This window comes from Dermacentor variabilis, chromosome 10 (genome assembly GCF_050947875.1).
Source record: "Dermacentor variabilis isolate Ectoservices chromosome 10, ASM5094787v1, whole genome shotgun sequence".
Lineage (NCBI taxonomy): Eukaryota > Metazoa > Arthropoda > Arachnida > Ixodida > Ixodidae > Dermacentor > Dermacentor variabilis.
Genome location: NC_134577.1, coordinates 25,361,658 through 25,377,813, shown reverse-complemented (window position 1 = coordinate 25,377,813; position 16,156 = coordinate 25,361,658). Strand labels below are relative to the sequence as shown.

General features: G+C 44.2%; 1 protein-coding gene across 4 annotated transcripts in view; it reads right to left on the bottom strand.

The window, feature by feature from the left end:
- Nucleotides 1-16,156, bottom strand: part of dop (microtubule-associated serine/threonine (MAST) protein kinase dop) — a 297,922-nt gene that overhangs the window by 17,157 nt on the left and 264,609 nt on the right. For 3 of the 4 annotated variants that reach the window (XM_075672078.1, XM_075672080.1, XM_075672081.1), the window contains 10 exons: nucleotides 14,564-14,898; nucleotides 13,102-13,177; nucleotides 11,121-11,330; nucleotides 9,609-9,707; nucleotides 7,919-8,051; nucleotides 6,967-7,099; nucleotides 5,837-6,011; nucleotides 3,471-3,643; nucleotides 2,346-2,416; nucleotides 833-949 (listed from right to left, as the gene is read on the bottom strand). In XM_075672078.1, coding sequence (XP_075528193.1) covers nucleotides 833-949; nucleotides 2,346-2,416; nucleotides 3,471-3,643; nucleotides 5,837-6,011; nucleotides 6,967-7,099; nucleotides 7,919-8,051; nucleotides 9,609-9,707; nucleotides 11,121-11,330; nucleotides 13,102-13,177; nucleotides 14,564-14,898 — 1,522 coding nt within the window. The remainder of the gene's footprint in view (nucleotides 1-832; nucleotides 950-2,345; nucleotides 2,417-3,470; nucleotides 3,644-5,836; nucleotides 6,012-6,966; nucleotides 7,100-7,918; nucleotides 8,052-9,608; nucleotides 9,708-11,120; nucleotides 11,331-13,101; nucleotides 13,178-14,563; nucleotides 14,899-16,156) is intronic. The other variant, XM_075672079.1, reaches the window with a different exon arrangement.

The following is a 16,156-nucleotide window of genomic DNA, read 5'->3' as shown; positions in this document are numbered from 1 at the left end:
ACGAATTTGGCTGCCTCATAAGCTCAGCAGTCACAAAATGACGATGGGCTTCAGCTATCAGAAAAGTACATCATGCTGGATGCATGGGAGTCAAGTTGGAGCTGAACATCAGTTGGCACTGGAGTCAAGTGGGTGTTAAATATCAATGTGGCCATGAAAGGAGTACTGACATGATATTTCCGACTCTGCATTTTCTTGCCTCAAATAAAGCTCCGAGGCCTCTGAATCCTAGAAAATATACTGACAGGCCTCGGAGTGCCCTAAATATAATTGAATGTAACAGCTGTCCTAGGGTCACTTTCAGTCCTGAACCTCCATTTTTTAAGGTGAAAAAATGAAAAGTCGAAAATATCATGTCAGTACACCTTGAAAGCCAAGTGTGTGTTGAGCATCAAAGTGGGCATGGGTGTCAAGTGAGTGTTGGATGCCTTTATCCTTTGTAGTCTAGTTAATGGGGCTTCAGATATTTAAGCTAGTACCCCGCTGCCTTTTTGTCGGGGCTAATTCTCTGTGCTACTGGAAGAAATGGATAAAATTTGAACTAATCAAATTAAGCAATTGGCAAAAACGAAATTCCTATCCGTCTGAGCATGTTGAGTGCACCTCATGTTTCATGGTGCATTTGGCACTTGTGCAACACTTCGCATCTTTTCTGGGATCTACCGCAAGATACCCAAGAGATTTTTTTACATCAACTGCCTGGGCCTCGCTTGCTCGGTACTGCCAAAAGCTAAAGCCTCATTTCTTCTCTTTTTAATATGAACGAAATCAAAGAAGTTTGCTCGCAGATTTACAATTTGGTGTGTGACTAAGATGGTTCAAAGCAGCCTACCGTATCCCTGTCGCAGAATGACTTCCGGGGCGATGTACTCGGGTGTACCATAGACCTGCTTGTCGTTGAACTGCTTGGTCTCCTTGTCCAGGTAGCCCTCATACAGGTTGGTGGCCACTACAGACAACACAATCACTTGTCACACTGTTGCTGGCTGTGCAGACAGAAAAGGTGTGCATGTTGAAAAGTAACGACCTGAGCTGACAATTTAGTACCCAGTACTTTGTAATTTAAGTTTTATAGGACGGAAAGCAATGTACAAATTAACCAAATGTTGAATTATCAAGGTTATCGAGAAAACGATAAACAAATGCTATACATCAACATGCTCCTACTTGCAGAACGAATCAGCAAATCCTGTTTCTATTTTCCACAAAGCTAGTGCAAAAGCTGCAATTCTTGTCATCCGGGGACTCATTAGTGCTCACAGCAGAGAAGGCCTCGTGGCTTCCTTCATAGTATGGCTGTGGCGAAAGACCTGTTTCTTCATCTTACTGACGCTTTTCACTACAGCGCGCACATTCAGATTGTTTTTTTTTTCTTTTTTCTTTTTTCGGATGAGCTGGTCAGCAGCAGACCATCCATCCATTGTGATGCAGCCGACGGGTTTGATGCCAGTGAGCAGGGCATGCAAAATCAATATTTATACTCGACAGCTTCTGCCACGTTTGTGGCGTTGCGCACGCACTGCACCAAGTCAGAACAAAACTACTGCTCACTGCGACTGCAGCAGACGAAACCATAGGTGCTATCAGTGCAATTATGGATGGTGACCTCGCAGTTCTGAAGGCACGCAACCAACTCCGAGTCAAAACTAAACTACTGTTTGGCGCAACCACCGAGGACGAAACCATCGACCTGATCATGCATGGTGATCACACAGTTCTGAAAGCACGCAGCCAAGGCGCTCACCGAGTCAAAATGAAACAACTGTTTGCCACGGACGAAACCATGTTCACTTTCAATGTGTTCATGGATGGCAAATGGCATGCAGTTTTGAAGGCACACGGCGAATGTGGTGTCGTGCGTGGCAGTACACGCAAAAATAAAGGATTTGAAGGCATAAAGAGGCATGAAGCAATCCTGTTCTCGTATGGCTTCTGCTGATTACTATGGCGCTGCGGACTCCTTTTCTCTATTTCGTTTGGACACTAACGCCACTTTTGCTCTTTTGTGTTGCACATTTGTGGCACTCTATGCTTGCTGCACTCCGGAGGTTGTATAAATTAAGACACGTTGCCAAATAGGTCTGTATTAACGAGTGTTCGATGCAATTACATAATGCATACACAAGAAGAGTCTGAATTATCCAATTTCCTGAATTAACAACATTTGAATTAACAACGTTTTATTGTATAAAGTGTTAGCGCTAACATGAACTAAGAAAGGGTAAACCATAAACCATGCATGAACATTAGGTGCACACTACTGTCTCAGTTTCATGCACCTCTACTTGATCTGTGTTGAAGGAAGCAATACCGGCAGCAAAGAGCTGACAGAGAGAGAAACTCACAGTTCATGAGTCCAACCTTGGACAGACCGAAGTCAGTCAGCTTGATGTGGCCCATGTTAGTGATGAGCAAACTGGAACAGACAGAAGAGGCAACAGTTGTTCAGTGTAGAACTCGGACGTGCACAATAAACAATTCCCATGTATGGCACGAAAGCCAAGGGCCTCAACCTAAAAACAAAAATGTAGAAAGCTTGCTGGTAAAAAAATAAATGTGTTGGATTACTCAACTTCAGAATCAGTGTTCTCACCAGAACTTTGACTGATTTGCACAAACTCTTATTTTGATTCAGAAGCCACAAACACTGTGCACACTTGTCAGGATGCCGTGACATCTAACACCAGGCAACCATGCATGAGCACCTGAAGGTGGCTTGCAGGCACTAAACTGCACCGACTGCAAAAATATCGATGAAATAAGTTATGCACGCACGATGTGAATCTGAAGCAGAGCTGTGGAGTGGAGCTGTCAATTCTATTCCCTTTCATGGACTGAGGTAGTAGCATAATTCCATTCCTTGTGATTCTATAGAGTTAAAAGTCCAAGCCAATTCCATGAATGTCCACACATTACCATTCGTATTCTAAACCAGGTGACAAGACCACAAGGTAGCAGCCTTTGACAATGTGGAGTGTTTTTTATGACAGCATGACAGAAATGCCTGGATACATCTGCGTGTCCGCATATGCTATGTGGTGCCTCCCAGAGTAAGAAAAAAGAGGCATTCACAGAAATGAGGCCATCCAGCTAAAATAGGAAAAGAAGCTTGTTATCATTCCATTCCTGCAGTCGTGGTCACCATTCCATTCCAACAGAAATAGGTTAAATTTCATTAAAATTTTTTCTTCACAAAACAGGCCACCATTCCATTCAGACTAAATAGGCCCACAGAAGTGGTCATTATTCCATTTAAACTAACATAGGCTTAATTCCACTTTCATTCCATTCCCGCAGAAGTAGTTGTACAATTTCTTTGCAGGCTACCACGAAAACTTGGAATGATTCCGGAACCAATCAAACTTCAGCATGGAAGCTCTGTAAACGTGACCTGCAGACTGCATCATGATGAATGCTTAATAATTGTTTACTGCAAAAGGGGGCAACTCGCAACAGGAAGTGTAGCTCACTTGTCGGGTTTGAGATCCCGATGGACGATGCCGTAGCTGTGCAGGTACTCGACAGCAAGCACCGTCTCGGCAAAGTAGAACTGGGCAATGTCCACGGGCAGTGGACCCATGTTCTTTAGCAAGGTGGCCGCGTCGCCCCCTTCCACGTACTCCATCACCAAACACAGGTGACGCTGCGTGCAGCGGAAAAATGATAAACGACAGTCAATCCATGAGTAAAGAGAGGCAAGGGGCATCACAGATGGCTCTGCTAGAATATGTTTATATGAAATTGGTTTATATGAACTAAGCATAGTCGCCAATAGATTTTTTTACACGAAAAGGGGCCGCAGAATTTTCCTAATTATCAGGCAATTGAAAAAAGCAAATTTTAATGAGAAAACAATTCATGTTGATAAATTTGGGAGTCTGAGACCAATGGTACGGTTTCAAGCCATGTATGTCGATGATATTTTCACATCGGCGGTACGAATTAAGCGAAGTCAGCCACGCTTTCGCATGCACTCCGCTTCCACGGCTGATTGCATCGTCCACACCTGGACGACGCTATCAGGAAAAGCGCAGGCAGAGGGGAAGGAATGCTCCGTCTACCTCTCGCTCCAACAGGTCATGGAAACTCGAGATTACGCAACCTCCAATACATACTAAATGCACGGGAAGACAGCTTACATGGTGCCATACCGTCTGGGCACGCCCACTCTTTGCACATGCGGCAGATTACCTCTAAAGCAGGGTGCATGGCTGTGTATGCGCTGAGCCACGCAACCATGCACAGCTATGGCCGAGATGCGCACTTGATCGCGTTACTGTGAGCTCGCTCCCCTTCATCTTTCCCTTTGCTAATACGGAAAGGCATCACTTGTGAAGCCATTATTTTTCTTGTCTCACCCTCGCACACTTTCCCTCACACCTAAAGTACACAGTGCGCAAGGCGCGATAGGATCTTATCGTACTTGGACTTTATGCTGAACATGATGCGGCCCCCCTTCGGCGGTCGTTCTTGTCGCGTGGCACGCGATTTGTGAGGTGTTTTGCAAGTAGCCACTTGTAATTCAATCATTTGACCATCTGTGTCCATGGAAGTTTCCATTTATTGTCTTGGCATTTCTTTGCGGCGGCAGTAAAATTTTGTTATGTTGAGGTCCACAATACATGGTGTTCTATGGACAAGAGGTTATGAAAATTTAAATAGTTCGTTATATCGAGAATTTCGTTATACTGAAGTTCATTATATCGGGGTTTAACTGTATATGAAGGTCTGGAAAATATTTTTTTTTATCGATAGAATTTCTGTTGATTAGGCTCAAGTGCTTGGTTTCCTCTGAAACTAGTGAATTGATGACATTCTGTAGTGGTTTCAACGATGCTCTTAGTTTAATAGTAGTCCTGAGTTTCGTGGTAATATTTGATCTATTGCATAAAAAGTTTGCGTTCCTGTTTTTTCTCCAAAATACAGAAGAGCTATGTCAACTTTACGGCAGGCGGGTTATCATAAGGCCAACCTGTGCAATGGACGAAAGGACCACGCACCACATGACTCGATCAGCACTTCGCACGTAGCTGGTGCCGACTGTAGAGAGTCTGAAATCTGGAGGGTAAACGAAAGTTTGCGACGCTTTTGGGGAGCACTTGCAGTGACAAAGTTCGCCAAACTGTCAGTAGGGGCCCTCGGCACACGTAATCTTATGTGTGTAGACTGTGTTACCATTGAGCACACGTATGAGATCAAATGTATTCTGTATTTAGACAAGCGTTTAGTGGTGCTTGTGTTGGGAGGCACGTAAGGAAGTGCTTATGGTATGGTATGGTATGAAGAACTTTATTGAGGTCCTGAGGGATCAGTCTGGGACTGATGCGGGCCGCTCCCACGTCGGTACAGAGAGGCCGAGCCCCTCTGCCATCACACGGGCCCTCTGGACAGCCCTGAGTTGGTCCGCTAGCACTTCACTGTGCAGCATTCGCTGCCACCACTGTTCACCTCGAGAACCATCACCGGCCAACGCCAAGCAGCGCCACAGCATGTGTTGTAAATCGAGCAAACCCCCACACTTACTACAATAGACTGAAACCCCGCAGTCCGGATTAATTTTATTCATGATGACCGGGTTAGGGTACGTCCGTGTCTGCAGAAGCCTTAATATTGATATTAATATTAATATTAATATTAATATTAATTAATATTAATATTAATATTAATATTGACTTTGTCCTAGCTCAATTCTCCCAAAAAGCAACCTGTTTCATTTGATCACCCACTGCATGCGAGGGGCACGACCACAGGAAGTTCGTGTTAGAAACAACGTGTGTCTTGGAGCATGGGAACTGTGGGCGAGAATTTGAGCACAGGTGGTGGGTGTGAGTCTCACCTTGGTCTCAAAACTGCACAGCATGGAGACGACAAAGGGGTTGTCGGTGAAGCTAAGGATGTCGCGCTCGGCAAACACCTGCTCCACCTGGTTGCGCAGGACCAGGTTCTGCTTGTTGATCTTCTTCATGGCAAAGCGCTGACGGCTCTCCCTGTGGCGAACCAGGTACACGGCCCTGCGACAACAGGCAAGCCACACAGCAACAGTTAGTACACTCGGACCAACAAGAGCACTTGAGAAGTCCACAGTTGAATTTCATTATATAATGAGAAACAAAGACTATATGATGGAGAAATGAGGTTAGAGTATAACGGGAAAAAAATTATGGTTATTGCAGTTTAAAGTCGTGATGTTACCTCATCAGCCATGAGGAATGTCATAGTGCAGGACTGCAGATTAACTTTGAGCACCCTGGACTCATTGATGAATCTAAATTTATTAAGCCTACAAGCACTCTTGCTGTCTGAAACCATCAGAACGCTGCCGTAGTGGCGGGAAGTCTACCCCATGACCTTGTGTTGAGCTGTAGAACAGCACAAGCACTGCAGAAGGCTTGTCATTGAACTTTGGTAGCATTTTTTAAACTCTGTCAGCATCTTTCACATTCTCTCTTCTTGCATTGAAAAAAAAAAAATGAAATGAACCTGTTAAAGCAAATCTTCAAATGAAACATGAAGACTGTTATTGAGGGGTGAATGCCTGATGAATGCCCTATCGTTTCAAGTTTATCAAGACACTTAAAGGTGCACGTCTTCAAGGCGAAGTAGCACATTGTCACCTCATTCAAGTCATTTAGACCCTCTCCGTCAAATGCCAGAGAAACCAGCAAACTTTGATCGTTCTTCTGAACCATATATATAGGTCTGGGCAACTTAGTAGTCAAGCCTAGATAAAGTTAACATGGATATAACCAATTATTAGATACAGCAACACATACCGCAAATAATGTTTTTCACTGACAGCAGCGTGTAATGAATAATGTATACTGGATATAATGAAGGCGTTTAGTTTGGCTGAGGTTAGACTGTTTCTTAGTTTTTCACCAAGAACACTAAGGAGTCCAACGCAGTTTAACATTAGTATAGAAAAAGCTTGTGTCTAAAGACACTAGATGCAGATCATCCACTCACCCGTAGGCACCATTGCTTATGAGCTTGATGGTATCGAAGTCATCCTCGCAGGGTGTTTTGGTCGGCGGCTTTCTTTCTTCGACCTCGGGCACCGAGTCAAGTTGGTCTGCAGTCTGCAGGTCTGCAGCCAGATCTAAACCAAACAGGAAAATTGAAAAACAAGACTTTTTCACTCTGAAAAAGCACCACATGCAGCTATGTAACCCAGCCAGCCACCAACCCAAGAAACAGCTCAACTCTGCCAGACCCAACTACACCAGAACATGATGAAAATAACTTAGTTCATGGCAGATATCTCGCCATTTCCATGACAAATAACTACAGTATTAGGTTTCTGTCTACAAAATTTATCTAAACTTCTACAGAAAGAAAATCATAGGAGGCCATTCAAAGGAAGGCCATATATGCCATCGAAAACAGTGGGAGCTGGTTCAATGACAACTGTCGCAGTAATGACAACGATGACAGCATGACATCGGTGACGATGGCACTATGAGGGTGACCGCTAGACTAACATGATGGCACGTAGAAGACAACATGAAAATGATTACAATGACATGACTACAGCAAGATGGCTCGCACGTTGCAGACACATGAGCAAATAGAAACAATGACAGCATAATAAAGATGACGGCTGGCCAGAGGTAACAGCAGGACGACAATGACAGAAGCACGGTAGCTCAAACACTGCAGCCCCTCACTACAGCGTATCTCATAATCGGATCATGGTTTTGGCACATAAAAGGACAGAATTTTCTTAATCTCGAATGAGGGCAAATGGTACTTTTCTGGCGGTTTCTTGTGCTAAGGAAACACGGTGACCATAAACACGATGCTAACATACTTATGAAAACCACCTCAAAGGCTAAAGGTAGTAGTATCCCTTGATAGAGATGGCTACAAAACATTGCTAGCAGAGAAAAATGCCAGCACTGAGGAGGAAGCATCCAACCTGCAAAGGGGTCCCGATTCAGTCCCAGCTTGTTGATGATGTACTGAGGGATGTCTGTGGACACGCCCTGCACCACCTTGGCCTGGCCTTCGGCCGCCTCCAGCAGCCGATAGAACTCCTCGGGGTCGAATTCCTGCACACGTGCGCAGACTCTTACGTAACCACCTGTTCTTGCATCCAGTGCTCACAAATGCAAGCAAATGGAGCAGTTACTGTGAACAGCAGTGCTTGCACCATCTACCACACAAACCTCCCGATATAACAGGTTGTTGTGGTTAAATGGTCCCAACATAGGTTTGGAAGTTTACTGAAGTTTCAAGAGACAGGAGCTAGAGCCTTTAAAACTTGACAGGGGTTCTCTCTTGGTGTGACGCATCACAAAGTGCACACAGTATTTCAAAGGCCAACTGAAACAAAATTTCACTTTAGCTGAATTTGTTATAAATCAGTAGCATATACCACTGAACCAACATTGACAAAGCCTTAGGGCTAGTAATTGTATAGTTTTCTATGCAATGATGCATTCTCGTACTCCAAACAGCACCTGAGCAGACGATGCATACATGTGGTGGTTGTCGCTATGACATAAACCCCAGTATGCATCCTGACATAAATCCTTGCACTCGCCACTGACATTTCGCAGCGTCCCACGGAGCCGTGGGTGCCAGGCACTCGGGCTGGCTTGTGCTACCCTATGCCTGGAGCTATGTCACTCGCAGAGACCAATCAGAGCTTCTAGTGCAACATTTGCTCATGCACTCCAGTCTAGCCATGCTATGAAGTGTGGGCCAGCTTAGTTCACCAACTTGATTGACGGGTAGTAGTCAAATCCAGTTTGTGCAGTTTGAAGTGCTGTCAATAGCAAGCTCATGTGCGGTCTGGGCAAATCTCGTAGGTGATACCAAAAAGTTGTGAAATCTAGGTCATCTGTCACTTTCATTTTTGCAACCTTTTTGTGAAGCTTCTGCTCATTTCAAAAGTTTTTTTTTTTTTGCACGAAGGCTTCTCTCTCACTCTGTATATATATACCATATTAAGCTAGGCTTATTACATGCTCCAAAGTTCTGTTGCAATTGGCTTTTAATGAGAACACCCACTGTCTTCCTTAAAATAAACACAGACAGTATGGAGCTGTTGGAGACAGTATGGAGACAGTATGGAGACAGTATGGACCTGTATGGAGCATAGCCATACATGCACAAGTATTAGTCATAGCCACATGTACAGAAAGGCCCATTTTAAAAGGAAACATATATTTACAGTTGAATGGATTATAACGTCTCTGATGCCCTTATGAGAAATGCATATGAGTGAGTGAGTGAGCGAAAAACTTTATTAGCTCTAGATTCGCCGGTCTTCTGCGGTCTTCAGATGGCTTCGTCCATCTTCTTGCACAACGGTCGGCTGCCGTTAGTCCAGGGCTCCGCTGGATGCTGCTGCCAGTTGTGCTCGCCAAATCAGACCTTCTTGGTGTGAGTTTTTTTTGCAGGGAACTCTGATCCTTTCCTGAGAAGCCCACATGGATATTACTTGTAGCCTTTGTGCTTCCTCCACCTTGTAGATTTATGCAGGACTGATTTGCCGTACACAGTGGGTGAGAAGTTATCAAGTACCAACAACCAGAACCTTTCAGGCCCTCATACGAAGAAACAAGAAGCAAGAAGAAAATAAGAAACAGGAAGGAACTGACCAAGCATTCCAGCAGTCGTGCAGGCCTGGACACGATGAGCAACAACTTGCGCACGAGTTTCCGGAGGTGGTGGGCAGCATCCGGTGACTTCTCCTGGCACTGCGGGCAACAAACAAAATGCGATCACCCAAAATTGAATTCTCGGCATGTCACTGGCTTTCAGAACAAACAGGTTGCTAAAAAGAGACTAAAGAGAAACCCCAAATCAGTTAAGACTGATAAAGTATGCTTTAAGAACTTCACTTTCGTTGATTTCGTGGTGATAGGTTGTCTACTGGAAGAGAAAATAGGAGTCACGTTTCAGTTTTTTTAATTTCAAGTTGAAATTCGCTAAATAAGCCAGCATGGCAGTTTGATGTCACGGATTTTATTGTATTCTTTTCCTATTTGAGCCATTCTGGTTCGGTAAAATTTCTTCAAACAAGCTAAGTTCATTGTTTGATTACTTTAGTATATATAGTCAGTTTTTCTAGCATAAAAATTTGTCTAGGCCTGAGGATACGCCGTCAAGAACCATGATGTCACGGAAAGCTGGTGCAGGAACTTTGAGGCGGCATCGCTATTCATCTTTTGTTCAGGTCTATTTGCTGGCTTACCAAGCGTGTTCTCGTGATAATGGAATTTCTTTTGGTACTGTAGAACTGTACAAATACAGCTTAAATATATTTTTTTTCTCTTTAGCGTTTCTTTATCTGCTCAAACAAATTCTGGGAGCAGCACTCTGAACACTTAGAGGGTCCTCTAAACAAATTTATAGTCTAAGTAAACAAATATACTATAAGCAGTCGAAAGACAAATATGTAGCCCTAACACTAGCCTGCTGCACGAGCATCTAGCCTAAAACACTACCCCAAACTTTGCAGTGAATTAAAGCAGTTTAAAAAAAAAGTACACCCCTTCCCCGACTGTGGGAGAAAATTCCGTGGATAGCGCCTTATAATTTGTTTATCGGCTAGTTCTTGAAAAGTTAGTGCAGCGCTAATATACAGGACATACATGAACACAATAGTGGCATAGCCAGGGGGTGGCACAATGGGCAACATGCGCAGTAATTCCATGTGCACTGATTCTCAAGTGCTGTGGATATTGCAAAAATAAGCAAGAATAAGCTGCTAGTTGTATCCACTAGCATTTTTGATTCTCAGCATGGTGCTCCTAAGCATATTTGCTGTTTATGTTAACATTAAGAGGAGATGTCAAATGAATTTTCTGTTCATTTGGAACTTTGCTCTTATGTGTAAGTTCTACACAAATTTCACATGGCAGCCTGCTAAGGCTTACTTGTAAGGCATTTCACTCAGACTCTTGAAGTGCCTGTCGAGACATGGACGAAACATAATGTCTTTTTTATGTCAGTGTCTGTAGCTGCTTTACAAATGCTGGCGAAATTTCGCACCGCCATAAAATACTACACGTCAATAAAAACTCGGAGCAACAAACTACTAACCACTCCCGTCATGTAGATTCAAGCACCGAGCATGTCTGAGAGGCGCGCTCGTTTTTTTCCCTCACCTCAGCGAGCAGCTTCTCGAGGCTCTCGTACATCTCGTAGAAGTACTGTGAAGTGACGAGCTTGTCGTGCGACTTTTGCAGGCAGTCACGTGCCAGCTCGATTATCTGGTGGTGGGCGAAGCGGGCGACGGCGTCGCAGGAGTGCTGGGCATCAAGCTCCGCCTCCTGGCTCACGAACTGCTCCAGCCGCTCCTCCATCTGCTGGGTGGCCTGCAGAGCGCACGCAATGCACAAAGGGGCTGATGCTCGCTCTCGAGTGACCGTCACCGTCATCAGATGACTAACGGGGGCTTTCCCAAACCGTCCTCGACCTGAAGCTATTCCTAAACTTCCCCGGGCCAATGTGGCACTGCCATCGGACTGCAAAAGATGCTGTTACACTTCTCGAGAATTGCTTTGGAGTGTCAATGAAGCACAATGACCACTTCTGTCGAGCAGCGGCGCTACCGTCTACTTTCTTGAGTCGAGGAGGAGTGTTGAGCGAAGGAGTATTCTAAAATACAAGGGTAAGCCCGCTGCCCCAAGTATCACTGGAAGCATGGTCAATGTAAGGCAAATGGAAAAGAAAATCAAATTGCTATCGTGTTTAACATCCTCAAGTGAAACAAAGGGCTATAAGTAGCGTTGTAGTGGAAGGTTCGAGATTAATTGTTACCACCTTGAGTTCTTTATTGCGCACTATGCACAGTACACAAACATCCCTGCATTCATGTCTGTCAGTGTGTGGCAGCATGGAATCGAGCCTGCAACCTCATGCTGGGCAGCACGATGCCATAGCCACTGGGCCGTTCCAGTAGGTGTAAGACTGACGCAATGTATGGCCCTGCATTACCATATCATCATTAGTCAATTTAAGTCCTCTGCACCAAGTACCTTGCAAAAAACCCGCATATAATACGAGGTTTTTTCCCCGATTACAGCATGTCAAATTTGCGCTTTGTATTATATGCAGAAACAAACAATGTTCAGCCCAAATCTACAGTTTAAGTTTTTTTTTAATCATTGCTGCTTCACTACTGCACACCCACACAGTCTTCGTGATGCCCGTCTTGTCAGAGCTAGCACGATTGCACAATATTGGGACCACGAAAGCAATATTCAGCTGCTTTAAAAAATTTTTGCTTAACATCATCAATAAAATGCTTTTGCCATGTGCTTTCAGTACTGGTATTGTCACTTCTGTTGTCTTGCATGTTTTGTTCACATTATATTTCGCTTTTAAAAAATTTTTCTCCACTCATGTATACGCTAATTCAAACTTTTTTTTCTGATTTTTGCTGTCCCCAAATATCACTTCATGTCATATTCGGGTCCATACTAAACACAGGTTTTTATGGTAAGCACTTCACAGCATGGCCAATGCATGCTGGATATATGAGCAATGTGGGTCAATATAGTGCCAATATGACCCACCATTAGACTAACACTGGCTCTGCTTCGTTTGCTGTTAAGACAGGATGAAGGCATTTTCCAGGAGGCCCTCGAGTCATCCCAGTCTTGTGCCAGCTGACTCCATGCTATGCCCACCAACTTCCCAATTTCAATGTTATATTTAATTAGGCACCTGTCACACAGCTTTCCCGGTGTTGCTCTTTATTGTTTGCATTTTGAAGTGCTCAGTGAGCTCCACCTAATCATCTGCCTTGGTCAATTGTGCTTCGTTTTCCTTGGCACCCATTATATTAAGTCCAGTAGCCCACCGGTTATCTATTCTACAGATCATATGGCTTGTTTAACTTGTTTAAGTCTACTTCCCCTGAATCTGAACTAAAATGTGAGTGCTACCTGCAGTCACTGTCTGATCCGTGATGACATCCCACTATCTCCTAAAGTTATGAATATAATTTTGTTGCATTTCTTACTGCTTTGCTCTCACTTTTTTTGTGCGTATAAATAAATGAGAAAAGCCACTAGTGTGGCACCAAACACTCATAAAATGATGGTGGATGAAGACAATCACATAAGTCACAGTCACACTCACCTTTGGGAAGCGTTCCTTGTAGACACTGTTCATAAGGACAATCTCGTTGTCAATCCCGGGTGACCGCATGGGACTACTGGAGGAAAGAGGGCATCAGCCGGGAAAAAGAGAGAGTCACAGACTGCAGGTTATTAACCTCACTCAATCTCTCCACCAATGAGTTAATTTAAACATGCCTTCTCGCAAAATAGAAAAATGCTATAGCGTACAAGTGAGACCCATCATAAGGCTGTGTCCACTGCAATGTTCATGACATAGCCTTAATGATGCCAAAAGTAAAAAAGGAAAAAAAAAATGACTGTTATAATTATAGTACATACAATTGTGTCAAGATGATGTTACAAAGGCTCAGTGTACTACCTATATGTAAGATTGTGTCACAAACAAACTGGGCAAGCAGCTCCAACTAAGCTAACAGTCCCTGATTAAGCACATAGTGTGCTTCAAGATACGAGTGTAGTAAACACTGTCAGTCATCTTGATGTGTGTTTATTCCAAGTTTTATCCTTGTAAGTTGGCTCTACTTTGCAGTCAATGATTCATTCAATGCTGCCCAACCATTATTTTCAGTGAATCATTATCTGTGCCAGCTTATCATCACCATACAACAAAGTTCGCTGACCTAGATTCGCTTACTCATGTGTAACTGTATGACTAGCTTGGCTCTCAAACAACAATGACTGCGTTTTGTCCACATTATTAATTGCTTACCACACCCATCCTCTTTCTCAGGGGTTAATTACATAGCTACGGCATCTTGCTTGTCCTTGCACTTCATGACACTGCAGAATTGCCTACAGTTCCTTTTATGCATCTGATGCAAATTACAATAAAATGCCCATGTCAGCCTCTAGTCATAACTATGGGACCTTCACTATCAGCCTAACTTTCCCATTCTAGATAAAGCTGGATTGAAACAGCAAACTCGTATAATAGTGCAGGAGCCCTTCAACCATTTTTGAAAACTTGTGGGGGTTCCATAAAACCATAAACCAAGGAGACCTCTTATACAGACTTCATTTCGAACCTTTCAATGCCATAGAAGAGGCCACTGTGACAGCAAACAATGAACGAGGCACACAACGGACAATGAGGTTGTCGTAAGCAGATTTGCTCTATGTGCTGACGTTATCGACATCATATGGCACTGCTCTGAGAATGCAGAGCTCCGATGAAACTGCCTAATCACACTTCTACTTACAATGTGCCCCAATACTATCAACGGGTGGACGTCAATGGGCAGAGGAGACACAGGTCGCAGCAAAACATTATTCGTCTCCCTGTTGAACGTCACATCGGAGGGACAGTTCATCAACTATTTCTGACTGTGCTTCCCATCACCTTACTCCCATTTCTTCAGCCCCTCCACCGCACATGAAAGTAGGCAAGGCTGGTGGTCATAACCAAAATAAATAAGAGCATTACAACAATTTTAGTGCCAATGTCGACCCTGAGGACATACCTGAGGCTACGCGACCGTGGCCTGATGATGGGCGACGCAGAGCCCGACGACGTCGTTGTGGCGGCGGCGTGCGCCCCAGACGAAGTGGAGGCCCCACCGTGCTGCTGGTGGCCATCGTCCTCGAGGCCCGGGTTGCTCTCGTTGCTGGAGAAGTGCCGCGACTGGTGGACGTGGTGGTGGATGTGGTGCGTGAACGGGTGGTGGTACTGTTGGTGGTGCTGGTGCGGCGGAAAGTAGTGTGGCGGATGGCCGCCGCCAACCGGAGTGCCCGCCGGCTCATCCGGCGTTGGCTGATAGGGCAGCAGGTGCAGCTTCTCCTGGCTGGAGCACTGGGACTGAGAGGAAAGCACGAAGAGTTGCTGTAGTTTGAGTTGCTGTTGTGCTACAAGTATAGGTTAGGTATAGGTTAGGTATAGGTGTATATGTGTAGGTATAGGTAAGGTTAGGTAAGGTTAGGTAGGTTAGGTAAGTTTAGGTATAGGTACAGGTTAGGTATAGGTAAGAATGTGATTAGGTTTCTTTCTTCGAAGAAAAACATCAGAGTTCCGGTTAGGAGTGAGGAATGCTCCTATGCTAATTTAGAAGATCTAAAATGAGTAGTCATACCATTTGCCACCTGCGAGTGAAATGTGTGGGCTTGCTAAGAAAAACTAAAACGGGTGTTTCGCACAAAAGGATGCCTTCATGTTCGCACATTTTCACACTGTACAAACTGTTTCTTTCAGCGGCAGTTGAACCACCCAGCACCTTATGGCAGCCTGCAAAACAGTATTCCAAAGGTGGTGATGACTGCCATTTGTTCACCTGAATCGATAAGTTTATGAGAGCTTCTCGGAGTGCTCAGTGTTGTTGGAATCAGTGTGCAGAGCAGTGTTTACTGGATCAGAGCTGGCAGCATGCCAACATAATTTTATTGAATGACTGCACAACGTCAAAATCAGGATTTCTCTTGCTTAAGCATCCCATTAGGATCGAGGAGCTCAGATTCAATATGTCATGAAATTCCAACAAGTGGCCTATAAGTGGTTGCCATTGACAGTGTAACCATTTCATTCAAGCTATATGCTCGAGATGTTCCACAGCAGAAAAAAAATCAATCAGTGGACCATTTTCAAAGATGGTCTTCCACCCAAGGACTTACCGAACATAATGCTACTTAGCTCCTGCCAATGAGGGCCTGCGTATTTAGCACAACACTGCTAATGGCCTCGCGGCAAGCTCCACCAATTCCCATCATGCATTTATGCCTATGACTGCGTTTATGCTCCTCAAACTGTTTGCTGTGGTCATCGCAGACAACAGCCACACTAATTAAGGAAAATATTAAGTTACACCAGGTCAGCTAAATAACGAAACTGCAGATAGACATCTTCTGCTAAGTTCTCATGTCAATGTTTAGTCAAGGATCGGTTGTTGTTACTGATGGGGTTTCGTGTTTCAGAGCCTTGCAGTGGGCGAAAAAGGGCACCTTAGTAGAGAATTGTGGATCAAATTTTAAGTTCCTCGGGTTCTTATGTGCATTCAAATTGAAGTACATGAGCATATTTGCATAAGTGCATGTGACAAAACAAAGATCAAAGAAAATTTAACCTA